The 23,324-nt window shown below is 40.0% G+C and overlaps 1 protein-coding gene across 1 annotated transcript in view; it reads left to right on the top strand.

Moving 5' to 3' along the window:
- Positions 1-17,614, top strand: part of aff2 (AF4/FMR2 family, member 2) — a 170,254-nt gene extending 152,640 nt beyond the window's left edge. Inside the window, 5 exon segments of the mRNA XM_063876724.1 lie at positions 4,833-4,904; positions 6,361-6,454; positions 8,425-8,477; positions 10,276-10,499; positions 11,980-17,614. Coding sequence (XP_063732794.1) covers positions 4,833-4,904; positions 6,361-6,454; positions 8,425-8,477; positions 10,276-10,499; positions 11,980-12,101 — 565 coding nt within the window. The 3' untranslated portion in view covers positions 12,102-17,614.
- The last annotated feature ends 5,710 nt before the right edge of the window (positions 17,615-23,324 follow it).

The raw sequence follows: 23,324 nt of genomic DNA, 5'->3' as shown, positions 1-23,324 counted from the left end.
TGAGAAGTGAAAAAAAAATGATCCAAGTCGCTATGTGGACACAGGCCCCAATTCAGTTCATTACACTTACAGTATGTACACCGATCAGCCATAACCTTATGACCATTGACATGTGAAGTGAAGTACCTTGATTGTCTTTTTCCAACGGCACCTGTTAGTGGGAGGGATACATTAGGCAGCAATTGAACACTTGGTCCTCAAAGTTGATGGAAGCAGGAAAAATGGGCGAGCGTAAGGATCAAAGCGAAAGCTACTTTGACAAGAGCCAAACTGTGACAGCTAGATGACTGGGTCAGAGCATCCCCAAAACTGCAGCTCATGTGGGGGGTTCCCGATCTGCAGTGGTCAGTACCTACCAAAAGTGGTCCAAGGAAGGAAAAACAGTGAACTTGGGACAGGGCCATTCGTGACCAAGGCTCATTGATTTGAAGGCTGACCCTTGTGGTCCGATCCAAGAACTATTGTAGCTCAAACTGCTGAAACAGTTAATGCTGGTTCTGTTAGAAAGGTGTCAGAACACACAGCGCTTCGCAGTTTGTTGTGTATGGAGACCGCTCATGGTGCTCATACTAACCCCTTCATGGAGATGGATAATGCGCCCTGCCACACTGCAGAGAACCGAGCATCTGTGGGATGTGCTGAACAAACAAGTCCAATCCACGGAGGCCCCACCTCTTCGTTTACAGGTCTTAAAGGATTTGCTGCTAACGTCCTGGTTCCAGGTACAAGCGCACCTTCAGAGTGCTAGTGGAGTCCATGCCTCGACGGGGCAGGGCTGTTTTGGCCCTACACAATATTAGGCAGGTGGTCATAATGTTAGGCTGATTGGTGTCTGTAATAAACTTAGAATTGAATAAAATGAACATAACCATTGTTTTAAAACACAGCTGTGATTGCCAACACATTTGAGTGTGGAAGGTTAATTTGCTAATTCTTTTAGAAAATGCTAAAGTAAATGAGTGGATAATTCCTGTACGGAGTGTCTCTGGACATTTCTCTGTATTACTTCCAGATTATATTATTCCAGGATTCATATGTAGAAAATTAGACTCTCTTATCAGCGTGACCTTTCCGACCCGCTGTAGATTTAGCCTATTAGCAGAAATAATGTTCCGCGGTTCAGCTCTCAGGAAATAACTAATCAAAAGGAAAATAAAAACCAAACTCTAATTAGTGTGAAGCCGGCTCTCTATTCAGACTCTCCCTCACTCTCCACCGTTATTTCATGTTTGTTGTCTGAAAGCATCTGCGGGGCTGCTAATGAGCAGAGTTTAACTTGTGCTGCATTATGGGATGTTTTTCAGCCTTTCAGAGCTGCCAAGTCACTAAGTGCGACTTTAAGAGAGCAAACTGAGAATAACAAATGAGCTCCTCCTTTGAAAGTTGACAGCGGGAAGGGGGTGGCGTTTTAAGTGAAGGACTCTCATCCATCCTGCTGAAGTGTCCTCAAGCAAGCTGCTGATCTGTGGCTGCGACCTCTGACCTCCCCGGGGAGAAAGGACAAGATGTTCCCTACACAGATCAATGGAGGATAAAGGTGTCGCTGCTCCGTCTTGATTCACCCGTCACTGCTGAATCTCATGCTGACCGATTAAGCAGCACTTCCTGAAACACCTAATCAGTAACAAAGGAAGCTTTTATCCCTCCTCAGTCAGATAGAGCTGACCGGAGCTCGTGTTGCCTAAGGGAACATCAGCAGGGCGGATGCTGGCTGTCAGTGAGCTGAAGAAGTTAATCTTACTGTTTACATCCTTTATGTTGACAAAGCTCCTCTAGATTACTTTAACCCTGATCTTTGAATGGAAATGAACCTTTATTATCTGGATCAGCTCGTTTGTACCTCCATTTTTAGACATGTGGTTAAGGAAGAAAAGAAAGAGGGTTCTATTTCCTGACACTTTGTGAGTCTCCTTACACACCGGGGACACATATTTATGTATAAAAGACAGCAAAAAGTGCATTTTGCATAATAGGGGACCTAAATACTTTGGTAAAGGAATTAGTCCTAAAACCAAGGAATGAGTTAGTCTTTTAGCACTTCAGTCTGTCTTTACACTTTGCGGATAATACTTCTGTACTTCTACTTAAGTTACATATTGAACCCAGAACTTTTACTTTCAATAGAGTATTTTTAAACTGTGGTTTGACTTTGACTTAAATTATCTCAGCACTTTTTCCAACCCTACACACTATCACCATCTCGGAAGAGTTTTGTGTGTTCTAAGACGCTCTAATAGATCTGTGGTTAACAGATCCTTTTTTTTACCAGTTTTTTTTTCTACTATACAAAATATGTCAGTAAATACTGCACTAGTGAATGTTCAAAGCTTCTATCTGTCTTAAAAATGGAAGTTGCTAACAGGTGGCTAAATGAGTGTGAAAGTAAAACATCACAGAAAAAGGCCATAAGAGAATTGCTTGTGTTTACCACAGACGGTGGTGAATGATGTCCTTAGTCAGCTACACTATGCTTTCAATACAGTGGTGCAGGACATAGTCCTAAAACCTAGGAATGAGCATTCAAGCACTTCATTTTTATTATTCAATTAGTTTTTGGTTTGATGCTTGAAGTATGGTCTGTATAACAGAAGCTGAATAAAATAACACATTTTATTCTAACACATAAAATACATCAATACAACTCGTGAATTTCCCCAGATTTCAGGCAGTTCTAACAAGTGACTGAATAAGACGACTTACGATCAGATCAAACTTAAATATTGGATGGATGGATAGAAAACAACAAATAAACAATAAACACCTAAATTAAAACATTTCCGGAAATGTTGTAGAATGAAAGTGATAATTAGTATGACTGCTTATGAAGATTATTTAAAGCGTGGTGTCCTTTGGCAATAATTATATGTCTAATTGGTACTTGAGTGAGTACATAATGGAAGGACATCAAAGTATTTGGTGCTGGGAGAAAGTTGCTGTATTTAAAGATGTATACTTAATGCTTAAACAGAGTGGCATAGGAATGAGTCCTAAAACCCAGAAATGAGTTAGCAATTTCTCTGATTCCCTCAAAGTCAATGTTTTTTGAGAGCTTTTTTGGTGAGGTGCTTGAAAGGTCTGTAGTTAACACCAGCTTGAGCGGTTCTCTTTTGCTGTAATATTGTGTTCATGGTGTTCAGTTACCCCCGTACTAAAGAAACCCGGCCTGGATCCTGACTCCCCTATCAACTACCGCCCCATCTCCAATCTACCTTTTCTGTCTAAAATCCTGGAACGTGTTGTTGCCAAACAACTCATCACCTACCTAGACTCCAACGACCTGTTCAAACTTTTCCAATCCGGTTTCCGCTCCAAACACAGTACAGAAACTGCCCTCCTCAAAGTGACTAATGACCTTCTGCTATCCTCTGACACTGGCTTCCTCAATATCCTCATCCTCCTCGACCTCAGTGCTGCCTTTGACACGATCAACCACTCCATTCTCATCTCCCGTCTCAAATCCACCCTCGGCATCACTGGCACTGCCCTCTCCTGGCTCAGATCTTATCTCTCCGACAGACATCAATTCATCGCCATCAACAACTGTCAATCAGCCACTGCTCCTCTCATCCACGGTGTCCCCCAGGGTTCTGTGCTTCGTCCACTCCTCTTCATTCTGTACATGCTTCCACTTGGTCAGATCCTCCGTCACCATGGTCTCCTGTTCCACTGCTATGCCGATGACACACAGCTGTACCTCCCCTCCAAGACCATCACTGCCTCCACCCTCTCAACCCTCTCCAACTGTCTGACTGACATCAAGACCTGGATGCAAAATAACTTTCTCAAACTCAACTCCAATAAATCCAAAATCCTCATCATTGGTCCTGACTCCCTCACCCACTCCACCCAGAACTTCTCCCTTAACATTGACGGCTCCACCATCACCCCCTCCACCAAAGTCCGTAACCTTGGAGTTATCCTGGACCCCACTCTCTCCTTCCTCCCCCATGTCAACCATACTACCAAAACCGCCTTTTTCCACCTCCGAAATATCGCCCACCTCCGCCCCATCCTGTCAACTACCGCTGCAGAGACACTCATCCATACATTCATTACATTCAGGCTCGACTATACAGTCTTCTCTACGGCACCACCACCAAAGTCCTCAATAAACTCCAATATGTCCAGAACTCTGCTGCACGCCTCCTCACCGCTACCCGCTCCAGAGAACACATCACACCTGTCCTCCGTGAACTTCATTGGCTTCCAATAAAACACCGAATCAACTTCAAAATCTTACTCACCACCTACAAGGCCCTCAACAACTTAGCCCCCCCCTACCTTGCTGACCTCCTCCATCACCATGCCCCCTCCCGATCCCTCTGGTCCGTCTCTGCCAACCTCCTGCAAGTCCCCCGGACAAAGCGCCGGACCTGGGGTGATCGGGCCTTCTCAGTTGCTGCCCCCTCCCTATGGAATTTGCTTCCCTCCCACCTCAAAGTCTCCTCAACCCTCTGCTCTTTCAAATCTGCACTAAAAACACACCTTTTTACACTAGCCTTCCCCACCTAACTTCTACCTTCTTCTTGTTTTAACCTCCGTTTTGTTTTTAACCCTAGTATAAATTAATAAATGATCTGTTTGCATAGTTTTGATAGGGCAATATGTAAAGCGTCTTTGAGTACCGTAAAAAGCGCTATATAAATGTGATTTATTATTATTATTATTTATGTTCATAAAGATCCCTGAATGATTTTAACCTCGCTTTTCTAATTAAAATGAACCTTGAGTATGCATGTATTCACATGCTGAGAGGAGTGAAGTTTGTCTACAGTTGACGTCTGTGCATCAGAGGGAATGTCAGCAGAGGAGTAATGCGCATCTCTCTGCAGGTACGCCATGAGGCTGAAGAACTTCGCCAGTCATTCAGCCACCGTCGCCGAGAAAAAACTGGCTGTGTTGTGGTAAGATTCAAATAATAATGGTGGATTTATTTCTTTATTTTCATGTCATGCACACAAATTGCGCAACTCTTATGGCTTTACGAAAACATATTTATACAGTTTCAGCGGTCAAACAATTTATTACAAAATGACAGGTAATTTTACTGTTATTGGTCACTATGTAGAATGTTTCATGATGGTCTAAATGCTTCCGCACTCAGATTCTTGTGAAAAATACAGAATTTTGTTGTTTAGCTTATCAGAAATCCTTTATTAGTCCCACAGCGGGGGGGCATTTACATTTGTCACAGCAAAGTGTCTTGGCAGGAAGTAGAAAATACTCAGCGGGGAGTGTGAGCGCTGTAACAAGCTGCCTCTCAAGTGGCGTCGGAACCTTTAGCCTAAAAGTAGTGAAATGTAAAAGTTTAAGACCTCATGCAGGAGCATTTTCATATCATTTCCCTACATTTCTCTTACGATTATTTGTGATACGAATTAGCTGCACAAAATTCGCAATTTTATTAAAATCCCAATATGGAGTACTGCTATATCAAAAATCGTAGTAGGCAATATATATACAAATATAAAAACAAACAAAGCTTTATGGTGCTTCAGAGTGGTTCAGGCCTCCAAGCAGTAATATACAGACTTCAACATGACCAGTTGTTTGTCACACTACTATTGTTTTATAAATATTTATATCAGTGACAATGTTAACAACGTATCAAAAACAATTCAATATTGCCATCAGATCATATTTATATACGTATTAATATTGCAATATTTTCATTGTCCTAAGTGGTTTTTTTAGCTTTAAAGGTTTTTTGTATATGTACATTTAAATGTGATGTAAATACTTGTAACTAGTTTCTTAAAAATACTTATTTTTATTATCTTTATATTTTTGACCCACTTTTTGCAACGTATTTACTTGGATTGTTTATGTTCGCACCACCAAACATCAAATCAAATTCCTTGTATGTGTAAAAGTACCTGGCAATAAACTTGATTTTGATTCTGATATGATAAAATATATACTTATCAATAGTAGAAAGACACACTGTATATTGAATAGGCAGAATAAGTTAGAATACATGTTATATATATATATTACTTATTAAAATAAAATAAGAATGGATAATATTCATGATACAAGTGTGAGGAATAGTTGCAGTTGTATATTCTTAACCCTTTGTCTTTCGCTCAAACCTTTGTCTTGCACTGATCCCTCTGTGCTCCTCTTGTGGATCGTATAATAATTCACAAAGATGTGGATTTTTTTTAATATCAGTCTTAGATATTCTCCACATCTTTTTACTTGAAGTGCTTCGTTATCCGTGCAGAATTGCGAGGCCGCGTTTGAAGTCGGGCTGCGTTTTGTGCGGACGACATGAAAATAAAACAAAGGAGGCGGGGGCTTTAAAGAGAGTTTGTACAGCGGCTTCATCTGCCTTCTCTAATGGTTTTGTTTCCATAGTAACCGCTGTCTGTCTCTGCTGTATCTGAGGATGTTCCATCTGAAGAAAGACCACGCTGTCAAGTACTCACGGTCGCTCATGGAGTACTTCAAGGTAACACACACACACACACACACACTGGGACGTATTTTCTTCCCTCTCTCATTTTCCCCGTGTGGATAAAAAAAAGCCAATTACAATCCTTCAAATGCATTTCATATTCATTTTCATGGTGCCTGTGCATTAATTTTGCATTGCGTTATTAGAAGCCGCTCTCCTCTTTGATATTAATGTATTAATTAGCTCCATCAATCATCACAGTGGATTGTTAGGGTTTAATGTGCTTGTTTTGATTAATTATGTTTAGTGGAATTAATTACTGAGGATGTCATTATCGCAGCGCCGCATTTGCATTGATGGGATTGGATTCCTGGGAAGGCACTGACTGGGGGTTTAGTGCTGTGTGTGTGTGTGTGTGTGTGTGTGTGTGTGTGTGTGTGTGTGTGTGTGTGTGTGTGTGTGTGTGTGTGTGTGTGTGTGTGTGTGTGTGTGTGTGTGTGTGTGTGTGTGTGTGTGTGTGTGTGTGTGTGTGTGTGCGTGTGTGTGCGTGCATGGGGGGGGGTGTATACGTGTATGTGTACAGTATGTGTTGACAGAAAGAAAAAGAAACAAGTGGAAGCAGCCAGAGCGGTTTGTTTTAAAAGATAAACGGCACAAAATCAGTTGTAAAATGCACTTGACAGATCAGTGTGGATTTTAATGTTTTGTCTCTGATTAAAATTACACGTTTAATGTTCAACATGACACACAATACGGGGGTGCCTCAGTGGGATTTGCTGGTGTTATTTTAACGTTAATATTTTAGACTTTGAGTTGGAGCTTTGGTCTACAGTGGTTTGTGTTATGATTGAATACAGTGTTAAAGTGTACTAATGGTAAGGACTGGCAATAGATATGAAATACTATTGTTCAACTGATGATAGTAAAACAAATGCTACTTAAAGATTGTTATGTCATAATGTAAGTACTATTGCTGAGCAACGATTACATTTTTTTATCGCAATTAAACAAATTGTTATGCACAAAATGTAATAATGAATTCAAAAGTAGCTTATTGCGTTTTCTTTATTTTAAAACTGCTGCTGTAGGAGTGCAATAACATTACACTTTAAACAAAAAAGGTGCTTTTTAACAGCTTCAACATCATTTAATGTAATCAAATCAAAAACCAACCTTTAACGTTTTATCTATAGTTTGTATAGAAAATCAAGTGACCCTCAGAGTAACACAGAGTGCAGTGTGAAGAAAATACTACGAAACAAATAACTCTGGTTTATCAATTCCTCGGTCTGTGAAGGACATGGTCATGTCAGAGTTCGGTACCTTTCTCATAGATGTTCTGTTTCTGTTCATGTGGTCCCTGCAGTAGTCTAAGGCCCAAATGCTGTCATTGGTCAAGACGTGTCATGACGCCCATCTAAGCAGTAATATTAATAACAATAATGTAAAAAAAAAAATAATAATAATAATGCGCGAGAAACAAATTGTCGCCGTTAATTCATTAGTGCCATAATGCGATTAATAACACGTTAACTTGCCAAGCACTAGTAATTAGTGACTCCTTTTCAACACTGTTTCTGAAATAAAAGCACTTGTTTGCCCTAAACAAATATATTAAATAATTAGAGTTAATTCAGTCAGTTGAGCTTTTGTTCCGTCGTCTGACAGCCTTTTCTAAGTGAATACTATTTACTGAAGTCATACATTTTTACTTTAATATGATTATTACTGTTTTGTAGATGCAGTTATAAACGTCATTACAACTTATTTTATGGGCTATTTAATGGACTGAAACCATGGGGGGTGACATGCAGATCATTGAACTTTACCGGTGCTGGTAGGCAGATTCTGTTTCTTTAAGACAGTCTAGTTGTTTTACCATTTCCAGTTGTTTAGCTCTTCAGGCTATAGTTTCATGTTTGCACATCATTTCTTTTTCTTCGCCTTTCTTCTCCATTTATTCCCAGGCAGATACTGTGATCTATAAAAACATGTTTTAAAAAATGTGTCTTTCTGTGACCCAGAATTCAGCCAAGAGTTCTCACCAAGCACCCTCTCCCTGGAGGACTAATGGCAAGTAAGTATACACACACACACACACTAACACACACACACTAACACAGACACACGCAGTACCCCTCCTTCATTCACACAGATAATTGAGAATTTATAATTCACCAGAGCTCTGCTGCTAAATATCATGGCGCCACCTGACAGCCACTCGCTCAAGCCAACCCCTCAGGAAGCAAACAGAGGGATTGATTTGTTGGAGTTGTGAGGAAGAGGAGACTGGAGGGGCCGCTGAGTGCTGGGCGAGGAGGAGTGATGATAGATGGAGGAGGAGGAGAGGGGTGGAGGAGCAGTGGATATGAAGCTAATGAGTTTAGACAGCTCTGACGCTGCACAACAGCAGGACTGCAGCTCAGTGTGTGTGTGTGTGTGTGTGTGTGTGTGTGTGTGTGTGTGTGTGTGTGTGTGTGTGTGTGTGTGTGTGTGTGTGTGTGTGTGTGTGTGTGTGCACAAGTCGTTGGGTCAGTTAGGGTCAAGGCCACATCACACTCTACATCGGGGCAGAGCCACACAGGCAGCTGTGGGAGCATCTGCACCGCCATGACTGATGTTCCTGTACGGAGGTTATCAGAAAAGCCACACACACTCTCTCAAGCAATGCTTTTTATAACTTTAAATGATTACCAAATTCTTGTATTTGATATAGTTCCCTAAAAGGTCAAGTCAAAAGTCACTTTCTGTGGTGCGCTCTGTGGGATTCTGATTCTGAGATGGAGCAGGTCAAAGACCACCAGACGTTGTTCCTTCCAGAGATATTCCTTAAGTAGTTTTTTGTTATAAATCTGTGTGATATTAATGACTCAAAAAGCAACATCACGTGCCCTGTCACCAGGTTCCCAACAAAAAAACCTTCCTTACACTATCCTGACAACAAAGCTAATTTATATTCTACTTAAATCCAGATGAATGAAGTCTGCTCCAAAAACAAAAAAGGCACCCAAACTGCTTATAGTTTTTTTTAGCCAACAATACTCACAGTAATGGAGATCTTTCACAGTGACAGCTCTATAATAAACATTAACAGACTAGATGCCTGTTCATTTACTTGCCATAGTTGGAGAGAAACCTTTGGCAGCTCCTGGTTCATGTGCATGTGGCTGATTCAGTGCAAGCACCCAAGAAAATTGATTTAGGGGTTCAGTCTCAGCGCTCTCATCAACGTTGTTTCAAGTCGCAGCAGCTCTAAAAATCCACTGTACGCTTGCCCAGCATGCAACACTGGAAGAACTTAGTCACTGAAAAGTAAAAAAGAGACTTCATATTTAACTAACATTGGCTACAAATACGAGTCCAAAAGAAGGCTAACGTTGCTCTCTGTCTGCTCGAAGTTTACGAATGAGTTTATTAGGTGATAATGTGTCAGTGCTGGGAACCACTCTTTCCACTGCTCCCCCACAGAAATCAATGAATGCAGCTTTAACACCACATTCTTATTAAAAGTGTTACTTCCTGCCATAAATATGGTTCTTCTTATCCCTTTGGCATCTTTTACTTTCCATATTTTTCTTCCCTGAGGAGGATTATGTTTTGTTTACCATCACTTTCTACTTCCTTACCCTTATCAACTCTAAAAAAAGACTTGTTTTGTGCCTTCGACTGCAGTCAAGCACCTTTTAAGCAGACGTATCTTTAAAAATAGAAAAGGACTAAAGAGCGTATTCACGTCCCTGACGCCAGTAAGTCTGATATGTAACAACTGAGTGCATGTTATCAGGTATCTCAAAAGGCCTGCCAGCGCACACACAGGCGCTCCTTGTTTAATTCTCCTGGTGTAACTGGGATTAATGCCTCTCTGTATGTTCCAGGGTGAATGGGACTCCATCTCCCCTCTCTCTCAGCCCCTCCCCAGCCAGCAGCATAGGTGGAGGAGCAGGAGGAGGATCTGGAGGGGCACCGGGCTCCTCAGGAAGCGTGGCTATTCCCCAACGGATCCACCACATGGCTGCCAGTCACGTTAACATCACCAACAACATCCTGCGGAGCTACGAACACTGGGAGACGGCGGACCGGCTGGCCTCTGACAGTCAAGGTAGGACTACAAAAACCTTAACCTGTACTGAACTGCTGTTTGTTTTTCTGCAGCAGTAAAACCCCACCCTACAGCCGGCATTAAAACTGGATATTTGCCAGGTGATTCATATCACAGTAAATTAAATTTGGCTTAAACCACTTCAAAATTGTGTGTATTTCCTCATGTTTATAAGTAGCAGTTCTTGCTTTTGTAGCCTTACTGGCATTACAAATATGAGTTGTATCTTCCACAGTATTCTCTGACCTGATGCACCTTTAAAGCATCCTTGAATCCTGGCTTCACATTCAGAAGATACTTGACCTTGATGGTGTGAGACACTTATCCTGAATGATTTCCCTTCCTGTTTACCCAGAGAAAATAAACTGTTTCCAGATTAAGTGTGTAAGAGACTGCAGGGTCAGCAGGTGGGCACGCTCTCAATAGCGGGGGGGTTGTTAGGTTGAGCTGGGCTGTCGACACAGAGAAGGCTGAAGACTGTTCCTTTGTCATAGAACCAGACCGCTTATAGTTATTATTATATAATATAGATATTATCCTAAAACCCAAGCAGATTAAATCTAAAGCTTAATTTAGTCCCTCAGGAAAACTTAAATGAATAATGAATAGCCATGTGTTTGAGTGCTAGTTGTAAGTTTAATGCATTGTTTGTTTTTAGTGGTCGCTAGGGCAGCACGATAGTTAGCATGATAGTTAGCATAACGTTGTAGAGGAAGAAGATTATTCTGCTGCTGATTGGTCCAGTGATTGCTCAACATGTTTGTCCGAAAGGCATTATAATTAGCCAAGTTGTCCTGTTGGTTACCTGTAAAGTTTTTTTTTGAGAGTGATAGCCATCTTTTTTTTTGCATGTACTGTCGGACCAGTGTGCTGTTAGTCGGACCAGTGGGCTGTTAGTCGGACCAGTGGGCTGTTAGTCGGACCAGTGGGCTGTTAGTCGGACCAGTGGGCTGTTAGTCGGACCAGTGGGCTGTTAGTCCAACCTATTGAGGATGATAGCGCATCGGAACAATGGCAAAAAATCCATCAGCTACCTGTATTTTAGCTAACAACCACCAGATGATAACATGTCACGCTAACTAGCAATATGCTATCACTGTAAGTGGGCCACCAAGCAACAACAAATCCCAGCTACCGCTTTAAGCTAACCTAGAGCACGCTAATAGCATATCAAGCTAACCATCAAGCTTGTTGAGCCATTAAGTAAACCCAACGACACTGTGTTAAGATAACAAGCATTATAGCAATGTATTATCAATGAATGAGTTTAATGTTGCCTGAGCCACCGCATTAAGATAGACATAATTAGGTTTATATAGGGTTTGCATTATAAAAATACTTTTACTCGTCCTCATTTGTTGCCGCTCTGCATTAGCTTTGAATAAATGACCTAACTTTAAGCTGAAATACCATGACACATTTATTTAATTTCAGCTCAAGCATCAGCAGCCCTCAGTAACTGTGTCTCTCTCTCCTGTAGAGTTCTTCCAGGAGCTGGACTCGGCGAGGGAGCCACTGAGTCAGCAGAGCAGCATGACGGAGCTGGTCCGATACATCAGGCAGGGGCTCCACTGGCTCCGCTTAGAGGCTCACCTGCTGTAAGGACTGGACCCCAGCCAACATGTAAAAAAGAAAAAAAGAGCGCAGCGGGCCTCGGAGCTAGAACTGGGATAACAAGTGAGAACAGAGTCATGACGATGCTTCAGTTCCCACCGGGATCCCTCAAATGACCCGGCACCACCCACAGTAATGTACCAGCATACACTGGGTGGATTAATTGGGCTGAAATTCACCTGCAATTAGAGAGTGAACAGTAATTAAGTTTGGGAATTTAGACTGTGAATCACAGAACACAAATTAGCACATTAAACATTTGGCTGATTCTGCTTTTTAGAGCGTGTATCAGTGCAGGAAGCTTCAACTCCTAAAGGGACAATACAGGTCCCTGACTAGAAATAAAAAGCAGAGAGGCAAGGTATTAAAAAAAAAGTATTTTTAAGACGGAATCATTTTCTAAAAGATGTGTGCGAGGCTGATTCTGGAGGCTGGAGGAGAGGAAGGAGCTCAGCAGAGGCTCACCTGCTCCATCAGCTGCCCAGAGACGCGTCAGTTGTTAGTACTAGAATTAAAAGCCTCGGGCTGATATCGATCCAAGTGGAGTACCGGTCCAATCCATCAGATAAGGACCGCGCTGGTGAAGGGAAAGAGGCCCAGCTAAATCTACTGGAGAGGAATTGATGGAGGCTGAAGTATTCCTCTGCTTCCTCTTCCGTTAGAGGTTAGAAGCTTCTGCTGAAACCCTCAGTATCTGGTCACACAGATACATTCTGAAGTATCTGGTCACATTTTTACACTTCTGAAGTTGTAATACTTAAGAATTTCATCCCATCAAACTACAATTTAGGTGGTATGTATGGCTGGAATCAATGAATGTAGTTTATCTTGCGTTTTCAATGGTGGGCTCTATTCCTGCGTGAATTCCAATGGTGTAGACAAGCTTACACAGTTTGCGAAAGACCAAAAAAGAGCCACTTTTGAATGGCATTTTAAAGAGAAAGCATATTTTCATAGCTACAGATATTTAGCGACAGTAATAGATGAGCTAAATACAGAACACTCTGATTGCTTTTCTTATTCTGATTCTGATAATATCCCCTGAGAAACGGCACTTAACTCAGTAAACACTGTAAAATGTTGATTTGTTCAATCATTACAGTAATGTTCTTAATTCCTCGTATGGTTTAACATTGTGTTGAAAGTTGGAAACATAAGCACCGTCACTGAAATGATCGGTTGTTTCAGTGAACAGCCGCCAACTAAAATGTAGAATTTCCTTTTGTAAAGGGTGGTCCAGTGTATCCTTAGCTAAAGGACATTATTAGGGAAACATGGAAGCTCCTTTCCTATCATGTACAGATTTCAAACATCTCTTATCATGGCTGCCAATTAGATACTTCTGGGTCATTTCTCTCCGGTAGGAACCTTCTGAAACAAAAACAATTCTTCGACAGGAACCACTCGGTCCAGCTGCCATAAAGCGACTCACATGACATCAGGGGTTTGTTTCAGTAGAAGCTCTCAGATGCCCAAAACAATCACGATACCTGACTTGAAGCTACATGTAACTACACTGAGGGTTGTTCAACAGCTCGGCAGAATAGAATTTACTCATCCTACGAATATAAATCAAAATAAAAGCATCTGTCTGGTTCTTCTCTCACTGGTTATGGAAATGTGTAAAAATCCCAGTCAGTTCTACTTCCCATAGTCGCCCACACACTAAGGTGTCAAACACTTAAGGGGGGAATGAACTACAAGATTTGGTTCTAACTAAGCCGCCGCCCACCTGTCACATGGGCTTTTCTGCTCTGATGGCAAAACATGTGTGCAGCTCCTAATGGGATCAGAGGTCTCGCAGTCCATTCCCAACTTGTGTCGTGTTGTGTTGTTCGTGTGTATATGTGTACAGCTGATTGTCTATTTAAATCATTATTACGACTGGTACTGATGTATGTGTAACATAATGTACAGACTCCTGAAAACAGTGTTTTTTTTATTGTTAGTGTCCTATGGATGATTACATGTGAATGAATGAAGAAGGGAAACAAGCAAATAGAGTATCTATATATATCTGTGTGTGAGGGAGAGTGTGTGTGACTGTGTGTGTCCATGCACAAGCTATGGCTGAATTTACACAGCACCCAACATAATCAGATTTGAAACCCTTTGTGGCACGTAAAAACTAAAAGAGAGCCTTTTTTTTTTTGTGTGTTATGAAGGTACAAATCTGGATTGTCACGGTTTCTGTAAATGCAGCTCATGGAGCATGAGTTTTTAAGTTTTGGATCATTTGACCATCGCTGAATGTGTATGGAAGACAATGCGGATGTGAAAAGTAATTTTCACTTTGACAAAAAAAAAGAAACTCAAGTGCCTCTATTTGTGTCCTGGTGGGAATTGCTCTATTTATTTAAGAACAAAGAATTAATCTAAATGATTTTCCATACCATATTGGTATAAATATGAGATTGTTTTTCGTAAAATCAAATGTTTCCACAAGCTTTTTACTGGCGTTTATGACGACACCAGGGTTTGGCTTTAAGAAAAATGTGTGATTTAACGTGTCAAATTCGCATTTGTTGCTGGAGGTTTTTTTCTCAAAGATTTGAGCAACTATGGGTTTGTCTGAAATGCCTGAAAAATGTAAACCATTGCATGCAATAAACGATAGCTTCAGACCAAGAACTGCTTGTGTCCATTTGGAAAAAGGAAAAGAAATCAGTCAATGTATTTCTTGTCGCATAATCACATCAATGTGAATGTTCTAGATCACATGGAAATACAGAGCCGCTCTAAAATGCACAATGCTAAAGCTAACGGTCTGCTGGAGGGAATAACAATCAAGGACATCAAGTCACTAAACAGGAAAAGTTTGACATTTCAGGAACTACGTAGAAAAAGTAGGGAAAAGATTGATTCCACTCATGTCTGTTTGCTAGATGTGAAACCCTATGCTAGCAGCTAACTGTCTTAGCTTAGCATGAACACTGGAACAAAGGGGAGATGGCTAGCTTGGTTTTGTCCAATGATAACAAAATGTACTAACAGTGGCGGCACATATAAAGCTCCCTTATAACTCATTGTATCTAGTTCGTTCTAGAACTGGATGATATACGGATTTGGAATAATTAGAACATTTATTTTTGTACGATTTGTTAAAGTCTACATTTAGAAAAGGTCCTTCTGAACACATAAATTGTCCCAAAAGTTAAAAATGATTTTTAAATTTGGGCGACTTTGTGCTTAGCTAGGCTAACTAGCTGCTGATCCACATGTAGCTTCATATTTAGCAAACAGCCATGAGTGGTTACTCTCAGCACTAAATGTGATAAAACGTATTTCCCCAAATGCGAAACTTTTCCTTTAAAATGGACTCACGGTTCTTCATCTGAAAGCCTGAAACTCCACTCCCTGTTTTAACTAAATGCCTTTTATAAAATGATGTGAGGTCATGAAGCCAAATTAGCAGTGTCCCAATAAGCCAATGAACTTCTACAACAGCCAACAAATAAAACCCCACAAAGAGCCTAACCTCAGTCGCTGATCCACAGTGTTGCTCAGTCCGATTCAATGATGTTCGATGTTGTTTTGTTTTACGGTGAAACAGTGATGTTGCTATATGGTTCTTGTTCATTTCACACAAGGGTCCTTATTTTAATAAAACGCAGCGGTACAATATACCTATACAATAATAAGCTGTAAAATGTCAAAAACATTGCATTGATGACATCATGGGCTTCATCCCACTATGCTACATGTCAAATGATAATTGTGGACTTTATGCAATGTCAGTATGTCGCTATAATCTGAGACACTCAGCATGGCCTTTTATTCTGCTGACATCTTATTTAATATCTCATTAGCTCCTGTTACATTACCACAGTTGTCAAGTTGTTTATCAGAAGCAGCAGTGACAGAATCAACGTCGCTGTTGGTGCGATTACAATAGAGCGCTGAACAGAATGATTTATTTTTTGACAACAGATGGGTTCAAGCTGATAAAACATTGATAATCCCTCCAGTAGTGATGAGTGTCTCTAATATGTGTTTGCATTTCAGAAAATCACAGATACACTTTGATTGCTTAGGATCTTGCCAAAACTGCTCCATATAGTAACTGAGTATTTATAGGGATAAGGATTGTTTACTTCTCAAACTCCTGTAATCTACCCGAGAGCTGCTTTTTTTTAATTCTATTTTTCCATTTGATACTTCATAGTCATGCAACACTCAAGTATTTAAGATATTTTATTTTATTTATTTTTACTTTATTTCCGATAGTTGAGAAAGAAAATCGATACCACTCTCATGTCTGTGTGTTATGTGCAGACCAAAAACCATGAAGCGATTAGCTTAGCATAAAGACTGGAAACGGAAAGCACTATGTCTAAAGTTAAATAAATATGTGTAATATCTCTAAAGCTAATTAATCAATGCCTTATATCTAGTTTGTTTAATTCATTCACTAAAAAACCACTTTTGAGAAGTCAGAGACTCAGTAAATTAACTAGTGAGCTTTAGAGGGGCTGGAAGACAGAACAGGCTTGCTGTGTCCTCAGCTTCCACTCTTTATGCTAAGCTAAGAAAAGCTAACCAGTTGCTAGCTACAACTCAGCTAGGTATCACCAATTGGCGTATAAATAAAACTTCACAGAAGTCATATTGCATAGCATTTTAATCTCACCGTAATATTAAATACTTAAACGTAACTGTTCTGGGGATCAAAGAATGTGGTAGGCCTAGTGAGAAATTGCTGCTGCCTGCTCATTTACATAACTTAAGTTACACAACATGTTTTACCACGCACTACAAACGGATCACGTAGCTGCATAGTAAGCGTACAGTCATGACCGTGGTATCAAACTTCTCAAAATATTCTAATATCTAAGTTGCAGCCACGTTTACATTGTTTTGATGCTATTGATGTGCATTTACTTTGAAAGCTATTATTGTTTCCCTCCTGGGACACAACAGTGTTATACAGTCAATAAAAACGGCCCAGGCCCAGGTCAGTGAACTCAACATCTCTTTGGAGTTTTATTCAGACTAATCTTCAGATGTGCAAAATGTAGCTGTTTGTAAACCAAGCACTTCCCCACCCTCAGAGGTTGGGGCATGTATTTCTCCAAACAAATGGAAGCCTTAATCATAAACCTCTGATTTAAACCTAACTAATGTACTTTACTTATTGAAAGTATACAACAGAATCAAAATTCATGTGGCATTTTTTTATTTTAAAATGCCACATTGCAAGTGTTGGGCATCCCAATTTTTAAATGTGTGTGTTTAAAGTCAAACTGTGCAACATTGTTCACGTTTCTACAGAACAGCACCTGAGAACACATCCATCCAACATGAGTCGCATTGTATTTGAAATGTTTTGCACAACTTCAGCTGTTTTCTTTTTGTTTAATCAGTGCTATCTTTTGGCCTTTTATATGGTTCTTTTTATAATGAAGTTGTTCTATGTGATGATCAGAAGTTGTGATGCAGTTCCATTGTTTTTAAATATTTAATGTCTCTAAAATATGGATTAAAATCTGTTTGAACCAGTGGTCCTGCTGCTCTCGTGGTGTTATTGATTTGTTGTTTCATGAAGACCAGACTGTACAGGCAAAAACAGTTTTTAAGTTCAGGTCAAGCTTCAGAGTTTGGGCTGTTTTTCTTTAAGCTTTCAGACTATTTGATAAAAAATATCTGCACATTCAGGTTATTTTACTAATGTTTCCTGTTTGAGAATGTATATCCCCTAAATTCACCAGAAAGTGAGATGTAGAAATGCCTTATTTGCATATTTCAACATTTCAGAAAACAAAGGATGTTACGCTTTATGAAAGTACAGACGCAATGACTCAACTAGTCCTCACACACAACTGAATGCCTCATAAATGCCAATTTCTAGTGGCCTTTTTATCTGTAGTTACCTGTAAAATGTATGGAATTAAATACATATCTTTAAAGGATGTTCTCTCAATTAGTTTTTTTCTCATATTGTGAGCCAGGAATCTCTACTGTAGCACTAACCATTACAGTTTCATTCCCCTCTATATTTTGAAGGTTTCTGCAAAGGGATTTGTTATAATCCCGAGCCTGATTTATATAAAATTTAATTCACATTTTTTTATGGCTTTTGACAGTATTTTCTTAAATTATAAATAAATGATGGAGTGATACAAAGCCATATTTAGTGTCCAATGTAAACAAAATCAAACAAGAAGTTTTAACCTTACTTTTCTGTTTTGGAAATGTACTAAAATTAGGACATATTTATTATGGCAATGCCTTATTTACATAAAAATAAAATTTGTAACGCAAAACCATTTCTAAATGTATGTTATAAACTGGAAATGTCATTGTGAAATCATTTGTTAATTTAACAACAAATGTTACCCTGTTGTCCGGTTGTTTTCTCAGTAAAATTCATTACTTTATTATTATGTGTATCTTTTATATATATATATATATATAAATATATATATATTCACACTCATAGCGAGGTTTTTTAAGCAACTTATGTCTTCAAATTCACAAGAACACAACACAAAATATTGCTGTTAGATTTATCTGTGAACAAGAGAAAGCAGGAATAAGTTAACACTAATACCCAAACATGCACTAAGACGGAATTCTCTGAATGAATGAAATGTTTTTGATTTCGCACTCAAAAAGATTCTTTCATAAACAAGCCTCTGAGTGGCCTTGATGTATTACATTATAAGAGCCGGGCCAGTCCTCTTATTAGCACTAATGGACTCTTATTTTTACATCATAGCGACTATTAGCCCACTTCACCATGCATGATTAATTCATTGAATATAGCCGCACATTAGAATTCAAGAGGGAAGAAGGAGAAGAAGGCCGTGCGTCTCTAGAGGGGGGGGAGGTTAGTTGGCTGGATGGACTTCAGAGTGTGTCTGAGAAATGAGAGGAATAAAGACAAAGACAAGGGGGGGGGGGCGGTCTCGTGTTAAAGTCCAAATTAAAGTGGGAATTTTCTGGGTGACATAAATCCCGTCTAATGAAGTATTTCCCTAAATGAGTGAGTAGGTGGAAAGCCTATTTGCACACCCTGAGAGACACTGAGTGTGTGTGTGTGTGTGTGTGTGTGTGTGTGTGTGTGTGTGTGTGTGTGTGTGTGTGTGTGTGTGTGTGTGTGTGTGTGTGTGTGTGTGTGTGTGTGTGTGTGTGTGTGTGTGTTGCCTACCCATATCTCTGAGAGCTTATTTGACTGCATGGTTACCTATAGCAATTAAAGCTATAAATCTAAGCTGTCACTGTGTTGGCTTTACACCAAGGAGAAACACACAAACACACACACACACACACACACACACACCAAAATAAATGCACACACACATATTGCAGCAATAAGTACCCATTAACCCTGAAGGGAAATCTGACCTGCAGTAGAACACAAACTATAGATGAAGCTCCTTCAACATCACTATTAAAGTTGCTGGAACATACAGTCATTTACCAGCTCAGCTGAAACACACTGGATTTATCCTTTTTAAAAGTGTGTCGGGACAGCTGGGTAGAACACGGTGACTGTAGCATGAGCACCTCACTGCGGTTATCGACTCCATGAGGACTGGTGCTGTGATGTGTGAGCAGCAGCACGATGACAGAGTTGTAAATATAGAAAGAGATCATCCACCACATGGTTTATTATTATTTGTATTTATCCCATGATATTATCTATACTTTACTATATTATGACTATGATTGTCTATGACATCATATACTGTGACTCGTTTGTGAAATACTATCTTGGTTTTTCTGATATTTTCAGTTTTATTATATTCATAGAACTAAAGTATGATATTTTTTATGATATTTCGACAAACTAAACTATTTTTCTTCCTGATTTTTGACATACTATATTGTAAGATCCATTTTAATAAAGGCCATATTTGGGTTAAAGCTCTCACCATAGAGTGCTGCTGTCCTATTACCTAAAGGGCCAAGGGTTTTTAAGGTGAGTCTCGTCACATGACCCCGGAAGAGCATATGGTCGTTGACCAACATAGTTTGTAAGTACAGCAATAATGTTTGTTCGGGCAATGAATGAGATCTGAAAGGAAATGGACTCTATAGTTATTCAGCACAACAATAGACAGTTAATGGATCGTATTGTGCTGCGCCTGATAACGAGCCTACCGATCCTTCATTGAAGCAACACTAATGTATCCTCACGGTGTAGCGCGTCAGCCATTCCCAGGAATTAAAACAACAAAAAATATTCGTTGTCTTTAAAAAAATGACAGAAAAACATTACCATAACTCATAGCATATTCATGACATACCATACTTTGAATTCTGTGAAGGACCTTGTTGATCTCTTTCTCTTACAGTAGGCTCTTATTGCTTTAATTGATAGTAAATTAGTTTTATTCATTTAATGTAATTTCACACCATGTTTACCTCCACAGGTTGTTCTCACCAGTGACCACCAAGGAGTTGATTACAGCCATTGAGTTTCATTAAAAGTAACCCAATCAGAAAATGAATTCCCTCGGTCTCACTGTGCAGAGTGGCAATTTTAATGGAGTGCTGCTCATTCTTTGCCACGCTTTAAAAGTCCATCATCCGTTAGATAATCCTTTGAAGGGTAGTGCCAATCCCAGCGGTCATTGGGACAGATAGAGACAAACAACCGTTCACATTTACAGGCAACTTAGGCCCGCAGGTTAAAACCCAGAAGAAGCAACCATGCGTACCACAGCAGAAATGATTTATTTTAACAGGGGGCTTCCTTTTCAGCTCTGCCGTTCACAGCTCCGGAAGCGCTAACAAGGAAAAAGCTTGTCACCTCTAATTGAATAACTCCTGATTAAACTGGTATCACATTGGCAGCCAACATATCACATCTTGTCTGACTTCTAATTGGCTGCTTCATCGATGCTCCAAGTGCTCTGGAGATACTCTGCAGATGTCTACATTATGAGACAGCAAGGACCGTGGAGCAGAGCAGCACTGGCATGTTTACAGGGATTAGACATATTGGCTTACTGAAGAGGACGAAATGACAGAAAATCAATTAAAGGTGATGCATCTTGGATTTTCCCAACAGGGGTTCTATTGTGAGGAGTCAAAAACATGTCAGACAAGTGTAGCTTGAGATACAGTGAGTTGGTTTAAAGTGTCTGGATTATTTTTACTGGCCAAAGGGTTGCCACTGCACTGGTTGTAGGAAGTCCAATTGTATAGAAGTCTATGTGAAAATGATCCGAGCTCTCACCTGATTTATTTCCACAGTAAATATTTTACAAAAGACTTCATGGTCTTAGTTGCTAGCGTCAAGTCTACTTTAATACAGTGTGAAGTTCAAGCTTATGCTTAAGTCCCTGGCTACCCTGTTTATGACAAGTCACTACATCGGTGTTGCTAAAGCGATTTTACTAACGCGGTGATCAGCTGTAGTCAAAGACTCCAAGCTACATGTTTTAGCATTAAATACTTTTTTAAAGACTTTTTATCCTTAGTCAAAAGTATTAGCCCAATTAATGTGAATTACTGATGCACTTTCATAAGCTTGATAGTGCTAGCGTTAGACAGCGATTAAGCGTTTGCTATGCTAATGGTAGCTGGCGTCGCTAGGCCTTTTGACTGTGTATATTAAGGCAAGGCCTCACTCCTCTCCAGCTCCTCTTTCCAAATACGGTTACCTCTGGTACCAATAAAACAAAGCGGGTAAAACCGAAAATCCAAACTCAAGGCTTCAAAACTCTCTTCCACAAACCAATGACTGACGTCAACTTCTCTCATGCACCCAATGGCGCACAAACACACTCAGGGTTTACAATTATTAGTCTGATTAGACCCATGCTATGCTGGGAATTATGATAGCGTACCAAACACCATAAATAAGAATGATAATTTGAACCTCAGCATGCAGCCATTTTCATTGTAAAAGATCTGCTAAACCTATTATACCATTTCTATCTGCTCAGCGACCAACAGCACATAGACACAGTTAATGACCTGCTGAGGAACATAGTGGAGCATAAGCAGCTATATCGAACTTACTTCCAGCTGCAGTATATTATTTTTTCCCTACAATGTCTCTTTTATTATGATTTAAAACTGGCCAGATAAAATACTGTAAGCTGCTTAGAAGCCTCAAAGGAAGGAGACAGCCAAAAATTAATTTAGCCTTGGAGAGAATCTCTGGTGAATACCCGCTCCTCCGAGAAATACTCTGAAGCCCCTTCTTCAAGTCCTTGGGAGGCAGAGTATACTACAGTTTGTTTACTATTCCTGGATTCAAGCGCACACACAACCTTGAGACATACCTAGTCATGATGCAGCTGAGCTAAGCGTTTTTTACACACTCTCCCTCTCCCTAATGTAATTGTGTATGTCGGAAACGTTAACAGAAAGGCAGCGTGACCTGCCAGAATATGAGCCTGTAGCTGTAATGCGATTACTAGTGTATGAAACATATTGATAGGCGATGAGAGTGAGAAAAAGAGAGGGCAGCAGTGGAGGAACAGAGGGAGAGGAACCAGCAGGTAAACAGTAATGTAATTGCCATTAGATCAATTTGAACGTGGTCAGAGATCACTGCTTGTGACAATAAATATTGATTTGATAAAACCACTGAGGCAGAAAGATGGGCCAACCTGAATACAGGCAGAGTAGATAAAAGCACTTAGAGCTGCATCTGCAACTCTGGCTGAAAAGGATATAAACTAGCAACTAGCTAGAGAACATTTTGGAGAATTTAACAGCTGAAGAGTCAGATATTTCCCTCAGGAGTCGCTGGAGAGCTAAAAGGAGAGTGGATTTAGGACTTAAAAATATTTGGATTATGCATTAGTGTTGGGGTCCTTCATGTGCATCGGAGCCAGGTCCTGTCCTGTTGATTCCTGTGAAAGATGTTCAGTTGTGCACAAAGATAAATATGTTTTTTAAAATATGACTCCCAACTGCTCCGCCTCGACTTATTTAAATAAATGGAGCGACACTTATTCTTACACTTAAATTTGGCTTTGAGCACTTTTACCCATTTGAGGACCGTTTTATGGTTTGAAAGCATTATTATTTAACTTAAAAGGTACCCAATGTTTATAGGAAAAAGTGTTTAAGCCATCACGCGACAGACAGAGCTACTCTGTCAAATTTGCTTCGAAATCCAGTGCTCCTCCTGGCTTGGTCACCTCCGCCAAATGAAGGCTGGAAGAAAAGCATGAAACTAAGTAGTAAGAATGTGGCATAACTCATGAAAATATCTCCTCGTTGTCCTAGAACAGTGGTGAACTT

This window comes from Eleginops maclovinus, chromosome 23, assembly GCF_036324505.1.
Source record: "Eleginops maclovinus isolate JMC-PN-2008 ecotype Puerto Natales chromosome 23, JC_Emac_rtc_rv5, whole genome shotgun sequence".
NCBI lineage: Eukaryota > Metazoa > Chordata > Actinopteri > Perciformes > Eleginopidae > Eleginops > Eleginops maclovinus.
The sequence above is the reverse complement of the archived record's forward strand: the minus strand, read 5'-3'. Positions and strand labels throughout refer to the sequence as shown.